Source organism: Magallana gigas, chromosome 10 (assembly GCF_963853765.1).
Source record: "Magallana gigas chromosome 10, xbMagGiga1.1, whole genome shotgun sequence".
NCBI lineage: Eukaryota > Metazoa > Mollusca > Bivalvia > Ostreida > Ostreidae > Magallana > Magallana gigas.
Genome location: NC_088862.1, coordinates 25,130,255 through 25,157,599, shown reverse-complemented (window position 1 = coordinate 25,157,599; position 27,345 = coordinate 25,130,255). Strand labels below are relative to the sequence as shown.

At 31.5% G+C, this 27,345-nt stretch overlaps 1 protein-coding gene across 2 annotated transcripts; it reads right to left on the bottom strand.

Moving 5' to 3' along the window:
* Window positions 1-432: 432 nt before the first annotated feature.
* On the bottom strand, window positions 433-27,079 carry LOC105335955 (natural resistance-associated macrophage protein 2). Of its 2 annotated transcripts, XM_066073152.1 has the most exons (16): window positions 27,003-27,079; window positions 22,716-22,904; window positions 20,694-20,819; window positions 18,845-19,010; window positions 18,212-18,272; window positions 16,589-16,727; window positions 14,733-14,888; window positions 13,511-13,669; window positions 12,841-12,888; window positions 9,944-9,976; window positions 9,308-9,427; window positions 8,676-8,899; window positions 7,274-7,430; window positions 6,881-6,931; window positions 5,889-5,938; window positions 433-4,549 (listed from the first exon to the last, which is right to left on the bottom strand). In XM_066073152.1, the coding sequence occupies exons 2-15, from the start codon at window positions 22,854-22,856 to the stop codon at window positions 5,897-5,899; spliced, it is 1,623 nt and encodes a 540-aa protein (XP_065929224.1). In that variant the 5' UTR covers window positions 22,857-22,904; window positions 27,003-27,079; the 3' UTR covers window positions 433-4,549; window positions 5,889-5,896. The 2 variants fall into 2 exon arrangements, with proteins under 2 accessions (XP_065929224.1, XP_065929223.1); XM_066073151.1 differs by lacking the exon at window positions 5,889-5,938.
* Between the last annotated feature and the right edge of the window lie 266 nt (window positions 27,080-27,345).

Sequence of the window (27,345 nt, the reverse complement as noted above, 5' to 3'; positions counted from 1 at the left end):
ATCTACATTATGTGAGAATGTTTGCAAAGTAATCTAACAAATTGCAGCAGTGTAGCTCTTGAGAAGATTTTTAAACATTCCCCAAAATATTTCTGTTAATCTCTTAACGCCTCTTTCTGTCCCCGTATATAAGTACATGAATAGCGATTTTACAACTTAGAATCTTCACTATAGATACATGTACGAGCTTTGGTGTAAAAATATAAAATCTCTGATGCAGTGGTTCTTAAGGAGAGAATTTTTGAAGACATGTATTCCATTTTTCACTTTTTCGCAATTGTTTCCCTTTTAAAAGGGTCTTGTCCTCTATTTCAACAATCAAGAATCCCCTTCCTCTAAGGATACCTTATATTAGGTTTGGTTACTTAAAGTTTGACCCTGTGCTTCTAGAGAAGCCTTCGGTTCAGGTGAGCTAAAAACAAAACAATAACATAAAATGCCCGCAATTTTTAATAAAATCATCAACAAAGAAAAAAACCAGAATAAGCACTTTCTGATTATCATAACAAAGCAACTGCATATACACTCCTGTAAACAAAACTGAACTACAAATGATACAAATTGAATTGAACATTCTTGAATGGACTTGATTAAAAGTTTTTTGGCTATGTAAGATCGTTTTGCGATTTCAAAATGAGTTGTTAGACATGCAAGATACATTCTTAATCTATAGCCATGTACATGCATTTGGAACAATCCAAAAAAAAAATGACAATTAGTACTCATTTTCTTCTATATAATAAATAATTTTCATTTTTCCCAATAGGTTTTTGGGAAACATCGTACCTTGAGATATTTAAACAAACTTTTCTGTGTGTAAATAATCTCTGATAGGTTCATCTTTAATTTAAACCAAACAAGATATTCCTATTAGAAAAAAAAATACCGTTTATCCATCTTTTTTTATGTTTATAAAAATAAATCATACATTAAAACTTTTTAAATCGGTAAGTCATTTTCTTGCAATTGTAAAGTTTTTTGTTGCAATTTTTAACTATAGCCAACAAAATTTCTGCAAGTTTCAATTTTTGCAATTTCAAAATTACCAGGATAATAGCGAAGCATTATTCATCTCCAAGAAAAGGTTGGATATATGGTATTATTACAAAATTGGGGAAAAAACTAAACATATACAGGGAAGTTGTTTTGATCAAACACAGGCAGAAATATTATTAACTGTCTATGAAATACATAAGTAACATATGAATATACAAATAACAAAAAGTCGATATCTTTAAAAAAATAAATCATGAAAGACTTCACCAACACTGTTAATGGAGTAAACTATACGGTTCAAAAAATATTGCACCTCATTAAATGCATATTAATATATATCAGATCTAAAAGTATATTGAGATGTTCTGGACTTTCCGGCAGTCATATAAAATGTTGCTGTTTCATATCAAAATCAAATCTCATATCGGTAACCCAGTAACAGTTAAAGAGATAAACAGAATATTTTTTTTGTATAAATATAAACATCTTAACAAGAGACATTTTAATGCACAAGATAAAGATTTTAAAACTTACAGAGACTGTTACAAACAAAATTAAACAGTACTACCGGTACATATATAAACCAACTTTTATTCGCAGCAGCATTATTTTACTACATACATGTACATTATGTACTAGCAATGAAAAGGTTAACATTGAATTATTCTTGTAATGGAGCCGAGTGTAAAATGCATTCTTCTTCTTTTTTAAAATTGTGAATGGAAGATTTGTTTACTCTAAAAGTTATTTCATCGTTTAAATAATCATTTTATAAAGAAATGGACACTGGTATCCAAAATTATAGCTAGCAGATGTTGCTAGCCAATATCACGGATATTTAGCATAATTATGTGCTGATTATCAGAATTTCATTCCCTCTAACAAAATATGATATACTGTGTATATAATTCAACTTGGCAGTGAGAAATATTGTGATGATGTATGTTCAAGCAAAGCTTGCAAATAAAAGCGTATAAAAATTGGTTAATTTATATTTCTATGTTACACATGTATGTTTAAGAACTTATTAACTATGAAAAACACCCTTATGTATTTAGGAAAAACATGATTTATATATCACATGTTCAGGTTTCTAAAACTTCAAATGAATCAAAACTTAACCCTCTAAGGATATACCAAGCACCAATTACATGTACATTGTAAATCTACAGATCTCCGATTCATCCATTGACAATATTGACAAGGAAAATATATTAGTTAATGTAACTACTTTAAAATATTGAGTATATATGCCACAGTTAAAGTATATATATATTAATAAGAATAAATAATTATCTCTAATAATTAAAATATACTTGAGATTCTTCAACTCTATATTACATACCAGTACTTTAATAAAGTGCTACTCTGTTTCATCACAGAATAAGCCTACAGACTTTGTTAAAACAACACTGACTAAAAACTACAATATCACATTTTATGGAATGTGCGGCCTAATGCTTCATTAGAAAAAAAAATATCTTTGATCTATATTGAAACAGTATCATTAATTTTATATTGAAAATATTTAACAAATCAAAGTGAATAGGTTTAAATGTACTTGTCATGAAAATACATTTTTTCCATTCTCAAACATTTGAGTATAATTATCACTCAAGTAGAAAAGGAAATATACTGTACATGTATCTGATTTTATTCAATAAGAAAAAATAATCAGCAACTTTTTAGGTTCCAAAACTTTCATTTATCAATTCATTAAAATACTTAAGTAAAGCTGATATTTAACTGTAATATGTAAGAGTTTCTTTGGTATTTTCAAATTCTTTATCGCAGAGGATATCTTAAATATGTAAATTTAAAGAAAAGTAGAATCATTTCAAAGAAAACAAAAAAGAGATGAAAAAAAACCCTGAACTGTTTTTGGCATCTCATACAATAAAAGCACCTGTTTCACACATATATCTTGATTAACAAAAAATGACCTTCGTGGTAAAAAAAAAATATTTCATGCGTCTACAAACATAACATTTAACAGCACTTAGGCTGCACAAAGTTAATTTTATGTTTAACGTCACTTCAAAATACCAAACCTATGATGGAGGGCAACAAAAAAATTTTTAGAACAAATGATTTTTATTCATTTACATCATTAAACTAAAATATATTGAGCATTCAAGCTACATGGAGGCTACCTCTTCACTAATTATCTTTACTTACAATCCCATTGAATATCTGATATATAGTCCATAATGTGCTCTAAAAAAATTCAAATTTCTACAGATTGCAGCATTTGAGTAAAATCAAACTAGAAAAACTCAAATCAAAATAGGGGTTTGTTAACTTATAAATCAAAGGCCGGAACGGCCACAAAGGCGTCGAGCTGACATTTTCTTTTATATAGAATGATATCAATAATTTGAATTTCTGTACTAATATATATAGTCGTTTATCAAATAATATTAGAATAAAAAAGGAAATAAATAACGTTTTGTGCTGTTTCAAAAACAATAATCAGTATATTTCGTTATAAAATAGGTAGTGATGAGTTTATAATACAATAACTCATCATGGTTACAAAAATCGAAGAAATTTCAAAGTTAAAAAAAAATTATTATTTTCTTTCTGCTTTAAAAAGTCTTTGCACATTTCACAGGCTCATAATTTGAATACATTAACAGGGTGTCCCTAATTATAATAATAAAACATACTTTTATTTATTTCAATTCCCGTTTGAAACAAGATTACCTATGCTATGGTTGTTTACAAACAAATCCACAACACGTGCATCTAAAATGCTCGACCAAACCAACTGCATTAATGTGTTTATTAATTGCAACAAAATCTATAGATAAGTTTATCGCTTACAATTATTTTGGAGACCATGCCCGATAACAAATACATTTACATATCAAATTTTATTTCTATCGGGCACAGTCTCCAATCAAAATGTAAGCGATAAACTTAAATAATATATTAGTGAATGTTTACATTGCACCTTATTGTATTCATCCGCCATTTCTTGATTAAGCAAATTTATACTAATGCAATGAGTTGTCTATAACCAGGGAGGCAAAGTTGGTTTTTTGTACACAATTTAGTTGAATAAAAGGAATACAAATCTTGTAATACGTTTAATACTTCAAGGAACTTATTTTTTATGCGCATTAAAAAGGCGGTGCAGTGCATGAATTTTTGGACGATTGCCAATCCAGACGATCGCTAGAAGGCTGCCGAGCATTAGCTCGACGCCTTAAAAACAACACCCTATGCTCTCTGATTAAGTTAAACATAGAATTAACTTTGGACCGCCTTACCATAACTCTCTTATTGGTGTGAGGTATAGATTTGATATGGAAGACACAGTTTTTTCATCTCCGATGGCTTATGGACAAAAAGCTAGCGAATAATTCATAAAGCTCCTAATTGCAATTACACGGGTGTGTTGTTAAAATTCCTCCTGTTCTTCGCTGACTGGTCTCGTCTCTGACGTCGACCCAAAGTCCATTGCGTCTGCCTGGAAATCGAGGCTGGTTCCGGAGATACTCTCTGACAGGACATAAGGGGTTTCCCTGGGTTTTAGGCAAGAAAGACACTGGAAAAAGACAGTTCAGATATTAGTGTGGTGGAATGGGCAAGGCTTCCAATGCTCAATAGTGATCTAATTGGAAATCATATTCACAGCATAAGAAGCATATGAAAAATTACCCCTATGTCAAAACATTAAACATTGATTTCCTTTGACACTATAATGATATTTTGAATTAAACTGGTCAGAATGAAGGAAATTGCAGAAAAGATAATAAATATTAGGTACATAATTATGATTGAATGTACACTGTAGTTCCAGTTTCATACAATTATATTTAATTGTTTTTAATTAATAAATTAACCCTTGATTTTAGTTAGTGGGCTAAAATCTTTTGTAATGTTTGAAAATCATCCAACTATATTTCATTGTTTTTAATTTATAAATTAATCTATGATTTAAGTTAATCTATGATTTAAGTCACTCTGTGGGCTAAAAGTTTTATCATTTGGTGACTATGGAGTTCATTCCTTATAAATCAATTTCTATCAAATGAATATATAATTATATAATCAAATCAGTTATAAATAATATTTTGTTTTTACATAAAACATTCTATTATACAACATATATAACATATCATATTATACAAAATTTAAACAATCTCATGACAATTCATTTGTAGTGCATTAAGATCAATGAAAATGGTGAAACACTAAAACCCAACAGTCATCTAAATTATGTATGCACATATTAAGATTGTTAGGAAAAAAAAACCATCTTTGAATTTGTTGAATTCTTTAGAACCATTCATTTCAAAATTTTAATTTTTTGGTCCAGAATATATTTAGAAATTGTTTCTGCAAACATACATTTGTCTGTTATATCGTTGCCTTAACCTTTACAAGTAGATCTGGCATAAATACAATGTACTGTATAAAGGGAAATATTTGCCCCATTTGATTTTTGCCCTCAATGTCAGGGGGCAAATTTAAGACTGAACAAATTAAAAACAATTTTAAAATAACTCTGTATATAGAAAGAGTGTCAATAAATGTATACCGTATATTTCTAAATTTTTCTGTACAAATTCAAGACAGAACGAAACCATTAAAGCCTGTGTAGAAGAGTGAAACGAACCCTTTATACAATAATCAAAACTTCAATAGTGCTTATCAAGGTGGCTCAGTACACCTTGAAATGTTATACGTTTTATCTTAAAAAGTATCAGTTTTGGTGTAGTGAGGTACCTTAAACAGGGGAAAAGCAATATCATACATTGATTGTAAAACCTTTTTTCTTCTAAACCTAACTAAGCAAAGGCACAAACATGTGCATGCAGTGAGGATTATTACAAGCAAAAGAAAAAAACCAATCAAACAACAATTTTCGAATAAACCAGAACCTTCTCTGTCAGAGCAATGGGGTTCTCTCATCCAAGGCAGAGTTCTCTGTCTAATAAATAAATATGTTAGAAAATTAATTTAGAAGCTGTAGAAAACCATACAAATCATGCAGTGTTCACCAATATATTCACCATGTGTTTCTACCACTACACAATAAAAATCCAATCCCAACACTGTATGCATCGCACCCATTTTATTTTCGCCTCTATAAACTTTCGCCCTCATTATCAGCCGTGCAAATTTTAAAAAATTCCAATGTTTCAGATTATCTTTCATTAAACACAACTTTGACTTGGCGAATTTAAGACGAGGCAAAACCATTTGCTGGTAAAGGACGAATTCGAAAATAACTCAGGGTGAAAATGACAGTATGATATGGTACAAAGCTACACTAATGTGATACTGTAAACCAGCTTGTATTCGCTGACGACTTTATTTCATAATTTTCTTTCAGGGGTTTAACTAGTTAGCAGTGACTGATTTTTGCATGTGTAATAGTGTGTATATAATAGGCTCAGTACTACCACGCTCCTACTAGCACTAGCTACTGGGTTATTGGGAAACCCTTATTTCAGTCAGTAGAGGATTGGTACGTTTTTAAACTGAAAGGTCCTGAGTTCAAGCCTGGTGTGGCTTATTCCTCCTCTTGTATTTTACACGCAATCAAGGTGTAGATTAATTGGAAAATGAAATTCAAGAGTCATTTGAGTACTTATTTGCAGCCAGAAGTATTCACGATGATCATGCTCTCCTTAACCATGCAAAAGGTTCCCGCACGCGAGTAAAAGATGGTTTACAGTACGGGTAATAAACTACAGTGTAGGTGTACGAAAAAGCTCTCAGTGTGAAGATATACTAATCCAGATAAAAAATATATTTTTAAAAACAGCGTAAACAAATACCTAAGTTGTGTAATTTGTAGTATTATGTTACAAATATATATTTTTTATAATCATGTGAAACAATTATGATCATGAAATTATGTACTTACTGGCATTCTCTCAAAGAAATGGAGTCCATTGCTAACTAAGCAAAACCAAACCTGCAAATGAATGCAAATTCAAATTGGAAAATTTCAGATTCTTTTTTCAACTATGTACTGGTAAGCACCCAGCACCAATATTCTTATGTTTAATGTAGTAAATTTAATAAATGTAGAAGGTTGTAGATGTTGACCAATATAATACTGGAAGACAGAATTGAACCTCCATATTTTTTTCTTCACATAAATGATGGGTTTTATTTCCGACTATTTTTTTTATATATCAAACAGAATGAAAAATTTGCTTGCTCCATGTTACAACAGTTTCTGCAAATTAAGAAAATATCTCAAACAGTTCCTTCATAATTTGTCCCAACTGATTCAGAAGTAATTTATACTTACCAAATATATAACAAACATGATGTACATCAGGACTAGAACAGACACCAGTAAGTACATGGCCCAGTGATTGGGGAGGCTATGGACATACACTGATATAAAAAACAGGTTAATTCCTATCACCACCACAGCTAGCAGGCTCGTGAATATTGTCATAAACCTGTAAAATAGGAATACATTTAATACCAGGCCTGTAAATACTGTCACAAGCCTGTTAAATACGTTAAAGTTATTTATTGGCCTGTATACACTGTCAGATAAATAAGAACAGATTGATTCCTATCACCACTACAGCTAGCAGGCCTGTGAATTTAGTCATAAACCTGTAAAATAGGAATACATTTAATACCAGGCCTGTAAATACTGTCACAAGCCTGTTAAATAGGATTAAAGTTATTTATTGGACTGTATACACTGTCAGATAAATAAGAACAGATTGATTCCTATCACCACTACAGCTAGCAGGCCTGTGAATTTAGTCATAAACCTGTAAAATAGGAATACATTTAATTACAGGCCTGTAAATACTGTCACAAGCCTGTTAAATAGGATTAAAGTTATTTATTGGCCTGTATACACTGTCAGATAAATAAGAACAGATTGATTCCTATCACCACTACAGCTAGCAGGCCTGTGAATTTAGTCATAAACCTGTAAAATAGGAATACATTTAATTACAGGCCTGTAAATACTGTCACAAGCCTGTTAAATAGGATTAAAGTTATTTATTGGCCTGTATACACTGTCAGATAAATAAGAACAGATTGATTCCTATCACCACTACAGCTAGCAGGCCTGTGAATTTAGTCATAAACCTGTAAAATAGGAATACATTTAATTACAGGCCTGCAAATTTATACTGTCATTAGCCTGTTAAATAGGATAACATTTATTTATTGGCCTGTATACACTGTCAGATAAATAAGAACAGGTTGATTCCCATTACCACCACAGCTAGCAGACCAGTGAATACTGTCATAAACCTGTAAAATAGGATCACAATTAATTATTGGCTTGTATACACCGTAAATATTGTCATAAACCTGTAAAATAGGATTAGTTAATTACAGGACTGTAAGACTGTGATAAACCTGTAAAATAGATTTACAGTTAATAACAGCCCTGTAAATACTGTCATTATCCTGTAAAATAGGATTACAGTTAATAACAGGCCTGTAAATGTTGTCATAAACCTGTATAATAGATTTACAACAAATCATAAGCTTGAAGACTGTAAAATAGATGAGCAGTTTATTACATGTGTATACATACACACACACATATATATATATATATATATATATATATATATATATATATATATATATATATATATATATATATATATATAGATGAAACTTTGATCTAATGTTGAAAATTATGGTTCCATTTCACATTTTTATACCTTCCATTCTTAAAATCCCCCATAATGGTTTCCGAGCTCGTGAATGTGAGTATGGGGATGAGAGCGAACGGCAGCTGTAGACTCATCAACACATTCAGCATGTCATTCATCACCGTCAGGTCCTGTATTCCAGAGAACGTGGCCACCAGGATGGTAGGGAAGATAGCGATGCTTCGGGTGAACAGAACACGCACCCAGCGCTTCCATTTGAGATTCAAGAAACCCTTAATATAGAAGAAAAAAAAAGAAAATTCATGAAATATTGAGATAGGAAAATGCAATTAATAAACACATTATTGCCTATTTCAACACATCTCCACCAAATTCCAAATCTCTGAAAGTTTACAATGTTTTATAATGTTTCGTTACATGTATTTTCAATAGAACTCAAAAAGCTTCACTTCCATCGATGTTGTTGTATAACATGATTTATTCAATTCAATGCTCTCTCAGTTTGTACAATTTTTACATTACAAACTCTTTTAAAAGAAATATGCTGTTGCTTATTTCAACACATCATAATAACCTACAGGTTTTCTACTTGTTGCACTGCTGTCAACAGAGTTAATGGATTAATTAAAAAGCCTGTTGGTTTTGACAAGGAGTTCAACACATAATCTTGTGATTTTTACCTCCATCACAAACTGTCCAGTGTAGGTACCAGTCATGGTTGAACTTTGACCAGCAGCCAGAATACCGACGGCCCAGATGTACATGGCAGCAAGCCCAAACTGACATCCCAGAAACACACCCTAAAATTACGGCGATTATAAAAATCAGTTTTAATACAGCTGGATGGTCCTCACCATTTTTACACTATTGCAGTCTCCTTTAAAACGTTAGAGAGCTTTGTTATATAAAAATAAACAAAAATTAAATTTTTCAGCTCAAAATTTAAATGTCTGTTTTTGGTTTGTCTTTCAGTATCATGTTTTTGGTGTTATATTGATCATGACATCAATAAACAATTTTTGTTTCAGAATACACATGTGGTGTACATATAAAATTTTGCATTAAATTGATTACTTTGTACCATATATTGGTGTGTCACAATATTTGCGAAAATTGGGAAAATGTGTAACTTTTCTTATTTTGGTCAGTCATTTTTTGCGATTTAAAAAATTTTCTTATAGCAAACAATACCAGAATTAATTTCTGCATACTGAATATTTTGCGGTGTAAAAGTGATCGCAAAAAAGCTAAAATGAGATCATTGCCAAAATTACTGGATATACGGTATACAATAAATACATAAATCAAATACTTACCCCTCTAAATATATCAACTTCCAATTTTGTTGTCTAAAATAGAAAAATAGAAAGATAATGCTTTAAGATCTAGATCTAGGGCTGGATGGTGGTGGCCATTTTTAGATAATATTAATATCCTCAGAAAGGGAGAAGGAGTTACGTATAAAGATATAGCAAAATATTCAAAGGACTATGTGCGGTATGGTCAAATATCTGCCCCCGATTTCAACCAATTTTAAAATAGTATCGTATAAAAATAAAATCTTCACAAATCATTGTATAGAGGATGCCTATAACTTAAATCTTGATTTTAGTCATCATTGCTCATTCGCTGTCTATCTATGACGTCACCTAAATGACCTAATTCCCGCAAATTTGCAAACAAATGAAAATATTCTCATTTTTACTCTATATTTTGCATTCGGAAGTATAGAGCGCAGGTCTGCTCAAGTGCGATTTTAAGATATGTTTTTCTTCAGATAGTTATAAACATTATACTACATGATAAAAATGGTACTTGAGCAAGCCTGTGCTCGATGTTTCCCAGTCAAAAAACCATCTGAAAACACTCATATTTTGCCACAAAATGTCAATTTCTCAAAATAAGGCAATCTTTATGACATAATCTCTACATTATGACTTCACTGTGGTGATACCCTTTTACACCTTTATTTCCAATATGATTTTAACTATCTTTCGCCGTTTTTTAAAGCTCTTTCTAAAACTTTGATTTTGGGGGGCAAAAAATGCATAAAACCGCACATAGTCCTTTCAAATTCGAAATATTTAAATATTTTCTTTACTTAATGCTAGTTTTTAACTATATATTAAATCATTAATGAAAATTAAGGGAAGATCTGAAGGTTAATTTGTGGACCTCCCGTCCTCCTTAAATTATCATATATAAAATTCATATAATAATTTCATTTAAATGATCAAGGTATGTATCATTTCTTCTTTATAAGATAGATTGAATTGCATGTATATTGATGAAACGTTATAAGTCATGTACTAATTAAATATATACATAAAATTTATCAAAAAATTGATTGATGTTGTGCTACATTTTTGGTTTGGCATTTATCAAATGACACATTATGACATTTATGACATGCACATGCATGGTTGCATTCAAAGTTAATTGTTTGACAGTTTAATTATTATTTCATTTAAGGGTGGTACCATGGTTTGGATTTCATGATGATTTTAAAATACTGTTCCAAAATGCAGGACATAACTGTATTACTATGAAAATTATTAAAGGGATACATGGTCCAGATATTGATAAATCAATCATATCATCTGTTTCATTTTAACACTCTTTTAATTATTTTAAAAATAGAAAGCAACTGATACTTTGTTGAAAAATTATATTTAACAAATTTTACCCTTCATTGTCAAATATGGTAGTTAAATCAATGGAATGTGGAACATCATATTTATTTACTTTATAAAAGATCATGTCAATATCAAACACCTTCAAGTCACTTTGGGCAGTTAGGCATTACAAGAGTTTACAGGCAAACAGACACAGTTAAATTACATTTGTTAGAGAAATATCTTGCACATGACACTACTTTTAAGTATATGTATGACCTTTTTTCACTTATGATTAAACTGTACATCCAAACAAACTCAAACTAATTAAAACACCTATACAAGTATTTCATTGTCTGACAACAGTTTATGGTACATGTAATACCTGTATCAGTTACCATTTTTGTCTTAATATCATAAAAAGGTTTAACATGATTGGTTGATGAATGGTTTATTATAAAATGATTGGTTGATGAATGGTCTAATATAAAATGATTGGTTGATGAATGGTCTAATGTAAAATGATTGGTTGATGAATGGTTTTGACAGGTTTATAAAATGATTGGGTGATGAATGGTTTTGAGTGGTTTATAAAATGCTTGGTTGATGAATGGTTTTGAGTGGTTTATAAAATGATTGGGTGATGAATGGTTTTGAGTGGTTAATAAAATGTTTGGTTGATGAATGGTTTTGAATAGTTTATAAAATGCTTGGTTGATGAATAGTTTTGAATGCTTTTTTAAATAAATGGTTGATGAATGATTTTGAATGATTGCTTTATAGATCATTGATTTGGTGTTACTCTGGAAACTTATTAAAAGCATTGTCCTTACCCACACAAGGTAAATATTAAAAGAACCCTCTACAATCAGGATAGTTATAATGAAATTATTATTAAATATAGTAATATTTGCCAGAAATGAGCAATTATTTAACAATAATAGTTGAATACCAACACCAGATCTTTTAAGCCCATAAATAAAAAACAAATACAGTTGAACTTCAATATCTCGAGCACTCATATCTCAAATACAATGGATGTGTTATCTTTTTTAACTATTCTACCCTCATTACTTGGATATTTTGAAGTTTTTAAACATTCCCATCTAGTTCGAGACAACAAAGTTTGACTGTATTTCATAAAGTGCTCCACATTTCTGCAATCTGATATGTTACATGTTTATTCCAAAATAGATATTAAAAAAAAGTATGATTCTGCTTTTTAACTGTATAATGAAAACTGATGAAAAAAAAATTGCAAAAAAACATTCTTAACTTGCATGAACTTTTTAATCAAATTTTGACCACACAAATAAACTGCAAGAAACTTGAGCTTAGTTACAATATTTAATAGCTAATATAAAGTATTTTGTAGGAAATATTGAAATAAAATTGTTGTTAAAAGACTATTAAGCGAAAATGAAGAATTTGGAATATTTGCAGAAAAGGAGTAAGGTATTTGCCTTTCAAACCCCAAAACTGTATTCTCATTAGCATACACTAATTAATATGATATACAGTGACCATCAATGATTGATTCAAATAAATAAATTCTTCTGCAGCAAACACGTCTACAATACAAAATGAAGTCCACTTACATTGAAAACTGAAGCATGGGGACTTCCACTCTGCAAACAGCTGTCATACTGAATAAGAAAATGGAATCAAGTTTTATCAACTAATTAAATACTTTTCGTTATACATGTATCAACTTACCAATTAGTATTAATTATTAATAAGTATTTATTTAATTAAAATAAAATAGAGATACATTCTGAAAGGCCCTCTAGTCACCTTAGAAAAAAGGTCTTTTGAGCCAGTTTCAGTAAAATAGTCATTTTAATTAGAAAAAAAGTCTTTTGAGCCAGATTCGGTGAAACAAGATTTATCTTTCAAGTAAAGGGGCTCTTGCATGTGTGAAACTTTTTGAAAAACAACAATTTTGCTCTTTCAAAAAAAAACAAACCATGATTTTCAAAAAATTTAAATGAACAAAATTATTCAAAATTCAAGATGTATGTTCTGCTCAGCAATCTAATGAATTGAACTAAACTAAACTAAACTAAAAAAAAAAAAAGAGTAAAAATTGCAAGGTAATTTTTCTACAGAAAGTCTCACAAATTGCACAAACATATTTGACACTGGTAATCTCTGTACTAGGCTTAAATCTACTTAATATTAGTAAGTTTATAGTCTGATATAGTCTGGTGAAAATAAGCCTGTCAGTGAATACAGTACTAGTACTGTATATAACGAACAGCATATTACCACTTGCGTCACATTTCTTCCGTAAAATCCTTCGGCAAACACGGCAGTGACAAAGACGTTGATGAGGAAAGACACAAACAGAGCAATGGCCGCCTCCACAAAGAAATACTTGTTGGCCTCCTGCACTTGGTCTTTCTTTGTTCGATCAATATCACGAGACTGCAAACAGCGAAACAAACAGAAAAAATTCAAATTTTTTACATTACTCTACTTAAGGTGGTTCACTACACCTTGAAATATTTTTTCAAATCAGCAGAAAATTGCTTGATTACGAGAGATATTATCATGGATAAGAAGTATTTATAAGTCAAATAGGCAAAAAATGTGCAATTTTGGATGAAAAATTACAAAAATTTAATTCAGTTAACATGAACAAAAGCTCCAATCAGATTCGAACTCATGATCTGTGGTTCAGAAGCCCACACTTTAGCCACTGAGCTACGACGATATACAACCCAATCGAGCGATATAAACAGTTTAACAAAACGTTTAAATCATCATCTTGTGACATAGTGCCTTAAAAAGAATAAGTTTGGGTGTAGCGAGGTACCTTAATACAGGAAACAGAGATGTGATTGGGTTATTTGTAAAATTGACCATTTTGACTTTTTAATTTAATCCACTGAAATTAGCGTTTCTGCTGAAAATGAAAACATTTCTGAGTAAAACATGATTAGATATTGCATAATTATGAATAATTCATTTTTGCAGCTATTGCTACATGTACGTCATATCATAATTCACTTCTCTTAAAATTAACAGATATTGCCTATGTTTGGAGTTGAACCCATGTCCTTCCACACTCTACTGATCCAGCTAAAAACGGTTTTGGCCTGCTAAGCCAGATTTTATATAAATTAATGCCATATATACTGTTAACATGAGATATTACTTAACACATAAAATTGTGAAAAAGCATCCTTGGTCTTTGCAGATTTTCAAATCCAAAATCCAACTTTTAGTTTTCTTATAATAATATTGTGAACTTTTTGAAATTACAACAAAAGATTGATGAGTGGTTTATAAAATGATTGATTGTTGAATGGTTTCGAATGGCTTATAAAATGATTGCAGATTAATTTTCAAGTCTAACTTTTAGTTTTCTTATCATCATTGTGATCTTTTTGAAATTACAACAAAATTTTGGTGCTCCCGTTTGCAAAATGAAGTACATTGAACAAGGAATATAAAGTATTTGACATGGTCAAATGACCACACTAACCTTGACTAGAGCTGAGTGTAGATAAATGTTGTGGGGCATGATGATAGCACCAATAATGGCCACGGCCTGAAGTATCTGCTCGGGACCGCACCCCTCACAGTACGGGACAAACATCCCGCGGAGCAAGGACGGCTGATCTGGACTCACAATTATGTACTGGAAAAACAGAAAAAATTATACGACTGTAGAATCATTCAAAATTGTGGATTGGAAGAGGATAGCTGGCTGAAACTCACAATTTCAGTGTGTATAATGGAAATATCGGACAAAAATATACATTGTACTCTGTCAGTTATTTAACATTGTGGATTCAGAAGTTCTAAATGGGTCTTGATATATGCATAAACAATGTATCATACCTAATAGCACTGGGACTGATTCATAATTATTTACTGGGAAAACAGTGAAAAATAACTGCAGAATTGTTTAAAATTTCAGATAAAGTAAAGACGCTTGGTTGGGATTCATAATATGTTTTTACTATGCACTGGAAAAAAACATATTAATACATTTACCATTATGAAGAATCATTTAACTTAAGGTAGATCACTCCCTTGGAAAAGTTTCTCATATCAGCAGAGAATTATTGTGATAGATATCATGATGGATGTAAGTCAAATGGGCAAAAAATTGGGCAATTTTGGATAACAAAAATTTACTTCAGTAAATGTTAACTCGAGGCAGATTCGAACTCATGATCTGATTACAAGCCCGATACTATAACCACTAAACTATGATGACATTCATCCAAATTGATTGATAAAATCAATTTTAAAAAAACATTTATGTAGCCTTCGTGAGTCCAGGAGTGGTGAAGTACCTTAATATTTTTGGTGGGCAATTCATGTGGGTTGAGTGGAATGGTACGTTAGTCAATAATCATAATTACATACTAAAAAAATGGACTGAAATGTTGTTGAAACAATATTTAATTCTGTGTGGCATATTTTGTGCATATTACAAAACATATTTTCCATATTAAGCATACTGAAAAATATGACACTATATTATGTTCATATTAACCATATATCTACTACTTATTAAAAAAGGTTTGTTCTCCACAAAGTTTCTGGCACTATATGTTTTTTCGCAGAAGCATACTAAATAACATGCTAACACGGCTGGTCCATGTATGTTTCATATCTCTGACTAAGAGCGTAAATAATGGCTTATTAGCGGCGATACACAATATTTCATACTAGGGATGGGATGATCCACCGATGCACCAGTGCATCACCATATTTATTTTGACCATATTTGGATCGATACATTTTCCATTAATACAATAATACCTTAGCGAACTTTTTTTTATTTTCCAAAAATATCTGAGCTTTATATATCGGCTATTTTTAGTCTGCGCCCCTAATATGAAAGTACAAAGATGGCATAAAACCTCGTAAAGTTGTCAAAACTGTTCGGAAGTTAAATCTGGAGTGTGGAAAACTTTCGGATATTACTTGTTTATGAAAAAGTAGTGAATACAAGACTAAAGTAATTTGTAAATTGTACAACGCTTATTTTAAATATAATGAAATCACTCTGGACACGCGGTAATACATTATATAAATAATAAATATATTTACATTGAATGCTTACTTTTGGATGTCGTCGGTCCTATGACACACCAAGCGGCGCTGACAAATTATCATACCACGCTAACGCGCGGAATTCAATTTGTCTGCACCGCTTGGTGTGTTATACGACAGAGTCTGAGACGACATCCAAAAATAAGCAATCAATGCTTTAATAGAAAAAAAATAACAATCATCATGAGCTTAACATCAACATATACCAATTGGCTTGACACTAAATGAAGATTCGTATCCATATCTGCTTATATTAATAAATTTTATTACCTCATATCCAAAAGTAACCACCATAATAAGAATGAGGAAGGCAAAAAATGCCTCAAGTTTCCTCAGTCCGTATTTGTCAAGGAGAAGGAAAGTAAAGGTGTCCGCTATTGTAATCAGTACACCAGCATATAACGGAATTCTGTAACACATAAACATACCATAATAAAATGTACTCTTAACCTCTTGTATTGCATAAGATAAACGTTCTTGAAAGCCTCACATGATAGTCAAAGCTTTGTGAACATATATAATTAACATTCTGTAGATTTTCATTAGCAAAACCTGTTGAAATGAAGGAGGCTAGATTGGTTGTCCTCTTAGCATATTCTTACCTCTAGACAAAAAATGTGGATGGTTTCTATGTTATATTGATAACATAACATTTTAAACTGCCAGTTTGAGAAATATTAAAACACCAATATGCAAATTGTGCTTAACTTAGTAAACAAAGTAAAGATTTTGAAGATTATCATATGCATTGGACCAATTGTTCCAAAGTCTGGTCGATTCTCTTACTAAGTCAGCAAACAAACAAAATCCAGAAATACACAAAGCATCTCCTTTAAAAAGATTGAACTTTGATCATTCCCACAATTTTCCCCAATTCTCCGATTCCCTAATTAAGTGAGCAAACAAAATAATCCAAAAATATACAAGGCATCTCCTTTAAAAAGATTGAACTTTCATCATTCCCACAATTTTCCCCAATTCCCCGATTGCCTAAAAAAATCCAGATAATATCTTGTATATTACACAAGAAACTCCTTTTAAATAGATTGATTTTGATCATTCTTGTTTTTTTTTCTGAAGAGACAGTTGTAGTTTAGAAGCAAACCAATTAAGACTAAAATGATCTCCATTGGGAATCAAGATCTAGAGTTGTCTGCCACATTATACGATTTTTCTTTCATCACAACAACAGTATAAGATACTGACAATCATATTCTCAGGTTGTGAATGTTCACTTTCTAAATAGCAATTACACAGAAACCTTATGATGTAAAATTAAGTTTGTAGTACTGTAGTACGCATCCTCACAAAGTCAGGGTATTCATGTGTCCTCTCTTTTCAATTAAGTCAAGGATTTTTTTTATCCGATCCACTCCTCTTATTACAAACCCCCTAGCATACAGTATACAGGGAAATACAAGTATTCGCCCCCGCTTTATTTCATCCTTGTTGTCAGAGGCTGAATTTAAAAATGGTGAATTCCAATGTCTCAAATTATCTCTCTCTAAAAACAGCTGTGTCTGAGCAAATTCAAGACAAGGCGAAATTGTTTGCGAGTATAGAAGGGCAAAATTTACATGGAGCAAAAATAACCCTGTACATGTATACAGTATTTTCAGGGTTGTCTCTAAGACCCGGGGAGTGGGGAATTCCTCCGTCTAAAATGATGTAATTACCCGGCTATTATTGCATTCAAACACAATCTAGCTATAAGCTAGACCTTTAGAACCTCCATCTACTTTTTTATTTCTTCCTCCTACTTCAATTTTTAGAGACAACCCTCATTTAGCTTGTGGACACAGTTAGGACCCCTGATGTTGTGAGGATAAGTTTTGTACAACACGGCTGAAAAAGCCCCCATTAATTTTTACTTTCAATCCAATGTTTACTCACTTTCCATCAGACAGGATGTAAAAGGCAATGGCTGTTCCAATCACTTCCTGCATATCTGACCCTACAGTAATTAGAAATGTATAATCATAAAAGTCTTAAGGCCTGAGTGCCTGTGCAATCCTATTAATTTATGACAATGTGATTACACAGGGAAAAGTGGCTCACATGAATTGCATGCGATTTCCTTTCCATGGGAAAATCGTGCGAAAATCATGCAAAAATCAGATGAAAAGTTCCTCATGCGAATATCATGAAAATGTGTTTGCATGAAATTCGTATGAAAATTTGTACAATTATAATGGGAATTTCATATGAGATTCATGCAAGCCACTTTTGCCTGTGTAAGATTTTCAAAACAAACTATCAAATTGAAAAGCAAACAATATCAGTTTTAGGAGAATAATAGAAATCAATCCCAGTGAGAGTTATCTCTCTTAGCAAAAGGTTACTGCACCTCAACTTTTTATTTCATCGATTTAAATTTTATCAAAACAACAAAATGTATATTCTTTTTAAAGTCTGAACAGTATGTATGTATGTCGCTGATGAGGCTTTATTTCTACAAAGTGCTTCCATAATAAATGCATGAATGTGACAATTTTGTAAATAGCCTTCTTAAAAATTACACCATACCAATAATGGCGATTTCCACCATTATCCAGAGGGCAATGCGTGGAATTCTGGGATAGCTCCTGTAGCAGACCTCGGCAAGGTGCATCCCTGTCACCACCCCCAGACGCGCGGACAGACGCTGCATCAGGAGACCAAGGAACGTAGCCGACATTAGTACCCACAGAAGCTGGTCAAAGGGGAAAACATTATACTTCAGACATGCATATTAAACATTGATAATGCATTATAATAACACTTCAGATATACAGTCTGACTATGTGACCCTGGCTTCAGAAAATGGCAGGCATCAAGACCCACAGATGCTGAGTTCTGAAGCTGATCCAAAGAAAAACATTCAATTTGATACATGTACTTCAGCAGACACTTCAGAATTCAGACATACATAAACATTGATAATACATTATTTATATATACACTTCAGATATATTGAGGGGTTTTATAATCTGGATGCTTAATCCAGATTACAATAATTTTGATTTTTCATTTAAGATATAAAGAGACTGGGCTTTACAGATAATCCCATATAAAATAGATATTCCAGAGCTTCATCAGTAGCACAGAGAGGCTTATCAATCCAGATTAGAATTATCCGAATGCTTCACCAGAGATACTGTAATAAAATCCAGGTTACAATTTTATGCTTTTGTACAGAATTTATTAGACAGAGTGGATGACTCTTTATGGGAAGTGAATTTGAAGTGAATAGTCTCTGATTTGTACATCTTTTCTTCAAATGCTTTGTTAATCCAGTCAATTTGGTTTGGAATGAAGGAGTCTTTATTAATGAGGCCCTGCTATTTAAAGACGTATCAAAGCACCTGCTAATTATGGAAAAAATGGAAACATCGACATTTTTTTTCTTTTCTAATTTATAATAGTTCTATGAGCCTGGCCCCGACTGACCATTTCTTCAGTAACCTGAGCTACTTGTTGACAATGCTAATGAAAATACACAGGAGTTTTAGGTTACCGGTACTGCTTTTTATCACCTGTACTGTAGTGTGCCCACCTTAATTAATTAGCCAGAGCTGATTAAGCACCTGACTGTATAGGTAAGATTGTTTTCTTGTAATACAGTAAAACCTCGTTATTAAAACTTATCAATCTTGATGAGACCAGAAAAAAGTCTAATATTCAGCTGATTAGGACTTCAAAATACCGGTAGATGTATACATTTACTGAAAATGTTATTTAATCCAGATATCAATGTTAAACTGATTTCAGAATCATTTTAACAAGACCTTAGACTTTCGATAGGACGTAGCTATCTTTTTCAAGTTTGAAAATGATGCTGGTTTCAAGCGAAATTTGTACCTATTGCATAGGTTTAACTCAAAAGCCAGACAAATCTTGGTGATTTCAAAGAGCCATGGCTGAGTAGCAAGCTATGAAATAGACAGGCCTATACCTAACATTAGTGTATGACACAACTGCCCAAAGTCCAAACTCTTGTTAAAATGGTTCTATTTCTAAAATACATTGTACAATAAAATTGGGTGATACAATTTCTCTTCCGCTCTACCAAATGTACGTGTACCTTAACTGAACCTTCAACTTTCTCTACCACTGTGAGTTCTGTAGAACGAGAGGCCCACGGGCCACATTATCACCTGACCGAATATACTGTATCTCTTCAGGAGTTTAGAAAAATGAAACTTTTCTAAAATGTTGTAAAACCCACAAAAATTCTCAAATACTTATCAAGACATGAATAAACTGAATTTGCTATACTTGATATCAAGTATCTGTTGTACGGATAAAGTGAATCCAATGATTCTTAGGAATTTGCTATTTAACCAAGTCATACTGTACTGCCTTTTTTTTTTTTACCTGTAACCTTTGTTCCTACCTTGAACTTTGCCACGGATCCAGACCGGAGGTCGGATTCAATATTCCCTGGATCCAGATAGGCTATGCTCATCAGGAATCCAGGGCCTGTAAAAGCCCATAACTTCCTAAGGCTGAAAATAGGATGCTGGAACAAAACAAATACAACAATTTTTATGATGAATTTATGAATGTAACTGAAAACTTTTATGATTTTTAGCAAGATTGATTGCTTTTTCTGACCAGTGAACATTCTGTCAAATAAATTCTGTAATTAAATGTTTCCAATCCAAATGTATCCAAATGAATTCCAAAATAAATCAATCCAATATCCAAACTTTGTCTGTTGAACAGACCATGAGTATTTATTAATTTATGGAATTCTGCATGTAATATGAATTTCTGAAGAGTTAAGGATGATAAATTTTCAAAACTTTCCATAAATATAAAGCAAATGAAAGCACTACTCAGCTAGTATATGCAGTCACTCACACAACACATGTTGAATGTTTGCACATTCCATTCGGCATTGCCCGTTACAAAATTAATATTTATATTGTCTGGTAAATCATAGACAAAATAATGAAAATAAAATTATTGTGAATGACTGCACTCCATCTGTGCAGAAAATGAGATAATTATGTGTTAATGGCTCTGAACTAGAGAAAATTGAGCAAATATTACCAAATGGTATTTAATAGCATCTTTCATGTTTATTTATATAACAATTTTTTGAAACTGCTGCGGAGTGCAAAATTACCGGGGTACTGTAGATTCCTAATTTCATGCAAGTACATATGTACTAAATATGATTTCATGATTCATGATCCACTGTTTTGCATAAAAAAATGATAATATAAAATTGCAAATGCAGGATTTCGACCATTACTTTCAAATATGTGTAGTTCACAAGTTCATATTTTGCAGAAAAATGAAAAAAAGTAACACATATTTTCTACATTTGAATCTAAAAACTCAATATAGCATGCAATAAACATTATGGTAATCATTCCACTATGATATTCTTTAGAATTTAAGTTAGTAATTTTTAAGTTATTTAGTAACTTAAATTCTTGAGGGTTTTGACAATCATTATAAAGACCTATTTTAACTTGGACTTTTTCTGGGATGGAACTTAATCTAGTTTGCTCATCAAATCAGTCTGTCAATTATTGACATTCTTTCTTCGGATTCCCTGCGAGACGTTTATAAATATTCATAGACTTCTCAATATCATAAAGTTTTTTTTTACGATCTGCTCTGCTGCGTGAAAATTCAAAGTTTTCTTATTTCTTTTATTGCATTTCAACTTAACCATGAGAGATCCCACCATCTTCAAAATCATATAGTTTAACAACGGCTGCCGAAAAATCTAAGCTTTTGTTTAAACATGACTAAGTTGCTTCATTGATTTAAAAGTTAGAATTTAAAAAGCACGAGAGATGCATAATTTTAAGGTAACTCCATACTCGTAAAACTCTCTGATGAAAGTCAAAAAAACAGAAATGATTTCAATTTGTTAGACTTAAATTTCATCAATTATAAGAAAAAATATACATGTCATCACACTTTTTGAGATGTCAGATAAACATGAACTAAAGCATAATTTAGCATCAGAAAACTGTACTTTTTTTGTTAAAAGTAAAATATTTGTTTGCAGAAACTTGTTTATCTTTTTTAATTTTATTGTCAAATGTGTCAGAAAAGTAAAACTACAAACACATTTTAAAATTAATTGTTGGGATAAGAAAAATTATAGCATTTAGACATACAATGTCATGAGAGAAAAGTCAGAAAAAGAGTCATTTCCCCTTAGCAAAGATAAAATGTATAAAAAATTGGAAATTTAGGATAAAATAAAGCTGCAAAAATATCTTGAACTTAACAAGATTTCTAGTTACTTCCATGTGATTCTATTCACATAAATATATACAACTATCTTGCACAAATTTTAAAGAATTCAAAGTTTTACAATAATTATGACATCACAGAACACTGGATCTACTTTAAGGATATTAATTCCGTGCGTTTAATTTTACAGTACCTGCACATCCTCTGGGATGGGGATCTTGTTGTTGAAGTACGTGGAGGCGATGCTGGTAGTACTGGCACTGCTAGCTTTGATTGGCTGGTTCTCTTTCGGAGCTGACCCCTCCCCCTCCCCACTTCCTGTCCGGTCCTCCATCTTGTTCTCAATGAAAATCCTCGCTCATATTATCAATCTCTCTCTGATCTGTTTAGAAATAAATAAAAATATTAGAATGTTTTAAGTATTATAATAGTAGTGAAAACACCACATACACACTGAATTGCAGATTCACTGAGGATTCCTAATTTTACGCAAGTACATAATTCCACGATTCAACTAAATTGCGTACACCATATTTTTGTCATAATTTCTGATAATCTACATGCCTCCAAAAAATAAAAGTGAGATATAAAAATCCGCGAGATGTACTTCTCGCGATTATACACAGATAATAGCTCCTCGCTTTAAATTAGGAATTAACAGTACATTGCATGCATTAGGAAGATCAGTTTATATTGATTCCAAGGTCTGATTATTAAATTGATTTCTCTCACGTCAATTTTACAAACAATGCATTTGTCGCTTATAGTACTATGAATTGAAAGGGGGTCATTATATCAGTTACACAGTAGCAAGTACTATGATGTACATTATATAATCAATAATGAATGAACTTCTCAAGATTCTGAAAACCCTTAAAAACTGTTTTTTAATTCAAATCTTAATCATGTTAATAAAGCATAACCTCACAATATCAAAAGAAATGACTTAATTAATGCTGTGTTTAAACTAAGTCTTTTGAATTAATTTTCATAACTTCTTTTAAAATATGAATGAGACTTTATAATTTTCTACATGCATCTTTTTAATTGATACAGATAGTTGTTACTATACTGTAGATTCCTTACTAGATGAAATGCGAAATTAAATTACATGTATATGCAAGAAGCAGCAGACAAATTTAAAAATCTTGTTTAATTTTTTTTCTGAAAGCTGTGACAATAAGAATGAAAAAACAGTTTGGTGCTCGTGTTCTTCATAATATTCTCACTGCATGAATTTAATTCACTCAAAAGAACAAAATTGTATACCCGATAATTTAGAAATTTATTAATAAGTACTTGCACAAAATAAGGAATCTGCAATATTCAAGAATCAAGGAAGCTATGTACAGCTAATACAATGAGCATCAAACAATACGTACATGCTGTATTTGACATTTCATAAAGTGATAGCAATTTTATGAAGTCATTCAACCCAGTTTTGACATCAACATTCAGACATGTCAGTAATGATAATAGTGAAGTCTGTCAATATGGAGATTGACCCAAAAATTTAACAGTTCGTGTGTGCGGTAGAACTCAATCAGGGCAATGTCTCTACGATTTTAATTACTGGATCAATAACAGAATGACTATAACACAGAATGGGTTAATGGCTGCGGTGACCTAGTATCTCGATCAGTCCACAGATGTTTTTGTCATGTACCATGTGTTATACAGTACTGGTACTGTACCAGTTATCGGCTAAGACCAGTTATCGGCTAAACTGAGAGTTCGGGTTTATAGCACGCGACAATCCAAAATTTTTTAATTTAGTTGTCTTTTTCGAATAAAGAAAAGTAAGTTTGCTTGAAAACTTTCTTTAATATGTTTTATACATGAGCTTAAACGATCATTGTTTACCGCTGATTTTACATCTTTGCACTTTCAGCAGTGGGGGAAGTGACGTTATAAGTTAAAAATAGAATATTACCTCTTTTTGATACGTTATTATATCCCTTCTTTGATTTGACATATAAAATCAATACATTTAACATGTATAAACAAAAGGAATTCACGAATTTCCGAGAGATTCGTAGCGGAATTGAACACCTGATTGCACAAGTATGTATTGAATAGTATACAATTTGGTGTATAACCGTATGATAATAAACGAATTATTTTATGAGTTTCGTTTATAATGTATCATGACCCTGAATACTTTAGTCTGACCTCACAAGGGGCATAATTCAAACTACATTTAGCAGAAAATAAAATCAACATGAACACGGAATTTTACTATGTTATTATCACGAAGCCGATAACTGGTACAGTAAATCGTAAAATCTCGGCAAATTCGGAGCGTGCTTAGACGCACAAAAGAAGATGTTTTGGGTTCAAAATAATGATATAAACTAACAGATTGATAAATAAGGAGTTCACTTTTTAAAGTATGTCAAGTTTTATTCAAAAGTATCAAGAAATAAGGAATTACGAAAAGAAAACGTTAAATTTTAGCCGATAACTGGTACAGTGCCAGTACAAATTGAGCAGTATAGGGCTATATACATGTACAAGTAGTTGAAGATCATACACAAAAGGTGAACACAATGTTGGATTTAGAACTTATTATTTCATGCCCTTTTACTTTTAGCTGGTAATTATAATAATTAAGTACATGTACCTGAATCCATGTAACTTATACATGTATACATGTACCATATCTGCCTTATGAGAATCTTTACATGAATACCCTGGTAGATATTGACTTGATTTGATTTGATTTTAAATAATAATTTAATAAGGAAAAGAGGTATTTATTAACAAAAAGTTAAAAGTAAATGCAATAGAAGAAAAAAATCAATTAGAGGAAACAACGTAATTTAAAAGCAAATTTTATACATGAAGGTGACATATTAGGATTTGCCCAATGAAAACGTAACATGGTTAAGGACCTATTCAAACAAGTAAATCCAAAATCTGTTTTATAAATATGTCACCTATCAGTATCTACCATCAGATTATCACAAAAAAGGAATCTCTCCATATATATCACATGTATAAGAAAGAATAAAGAGTACTATACAATAGCGATAACAAACCACATATACATATGTACGTCATGAACTTGAAAATCAAGGTTCAAGACGGTCGTCATATTGTTCCTATACCATTATCACTTTGACAGAAATTATCAAACAATCTTATACATGTTATATGCAAGCTGCTCATTATAGGGTCTAGTGCATTGTTTGAGAATGTGTGAAAACATTTGACAGATATATTGTGATAAATATAGGTGAATATTATACAATGTAGATGTTATGCATGTAGGCAAGTGGAGATTTTTCCACAATGGTCAGTGATTGGGAAGGACCTGCGCCACGCGCCATAGTCGCATTTAAGAGAAAAATGGCGCATTAAATCAATTACTCTAAGTGCTGAAGTGCGCATTCAAATTTCTCATCCGTTATAAAAGTTTTAGCGATGTCCGCTGGAAATTTACTCTGTACGACTTACCTAAGGCTCATCTTTTAATACATTCGTTTTAAAACATCAAATTTCATTGGTCGTGTTTGGTATAACAGAAATAAAAAACCAATAAAAACGTCCGTATTTATAACCCCTACAGTAACGATAAGCATGGTAAGACAGTCGTGATTTCTGGAATGATCTACCACGCATAAATACGGGTGATGCAACCACACTGTGCATTGAAAATTACAACCGATGTTTATTATTTAAGTGTCGATACTACAATTAGTTGTAACTTGTAATTAGTTAATAACTCGCAAAATTAATGTTTAAATAATAAGAAAAACTGTTTCCTTACAGTTATCTTTAAAGTTTGAAAGATTCTCTACATAACGGTAATAATTGGGTCAAAGGGTTTGACTAATACCTCCAAAAAACACAGAAGTACAGAGACTGATTTTATTTATCATTAAGCAAACACCATTACAAAAATTGCATCAGTGAAATGTATAAACACATCAAATAAATGAAATTTAACCAATTGGTTAAGTTTTTAAATTTTATAGAAGTTGTTTTGCTCCATGTTGGTCCTTGATAATTTCAATTTTACAAAATGACCCCAATGAATAAATAGATGGCCCTTTCATTATGAAAATGGCCCATTAAAATTAATAACTGTGGGGCCATATATAGTCCCATTGACATTTTTGGCCTTCCCAATCACTGAATGGTATATACTCTGTGTCTTCGTCATTTTTAAATCAATTTATGATTATGCATGCTAAAATTAAGAAGGGGGCCCGGATGCCTAGAGGAAGTTGAGATTGAAAAATTTTGACGGACGTCTCATCCTATGAGACGTCGGTCAAAATTTTTCAGTCTCGACGAATAGATCACTGAGATTAGGGGAAGTTATTTTATTTTTTATCAAATATTTTTTCGCCTTTCATTGTAGCTTTTTAAACTAGATGAAATAAACACAGTATGCTCTAAAACCAGTTGAATTATGTTATACAAAAAGTTTTTTACATCTCATTCTACATTGAAATTAAAAAGAGAATAATACCATCATAATGTCATTGCTGAGGAGATGCGGCAATTCGGAATTAAATAGCTCAATGGAAACAACCGAGAAGTTCCGACAGAACAAGCGTTTCTACGTTTTCTGCACACCACGCCCGACGTTTAATTCATTCATTCCAAACCTCCTACGTTATCTATATCATACGATTCATATTGTTATAAAAGGTATCTTATGAGTTTTTTCATATAATTTAATAGATGATATTTTAAAATCAAATGGAATTCAGCCTGACTGTGTTAAGAAATCACAATATTTATTCTATAAGACTTCAATTTATATAACTATACAGTGTAAATAATAAATTCAATCTATTTATATAACTAAA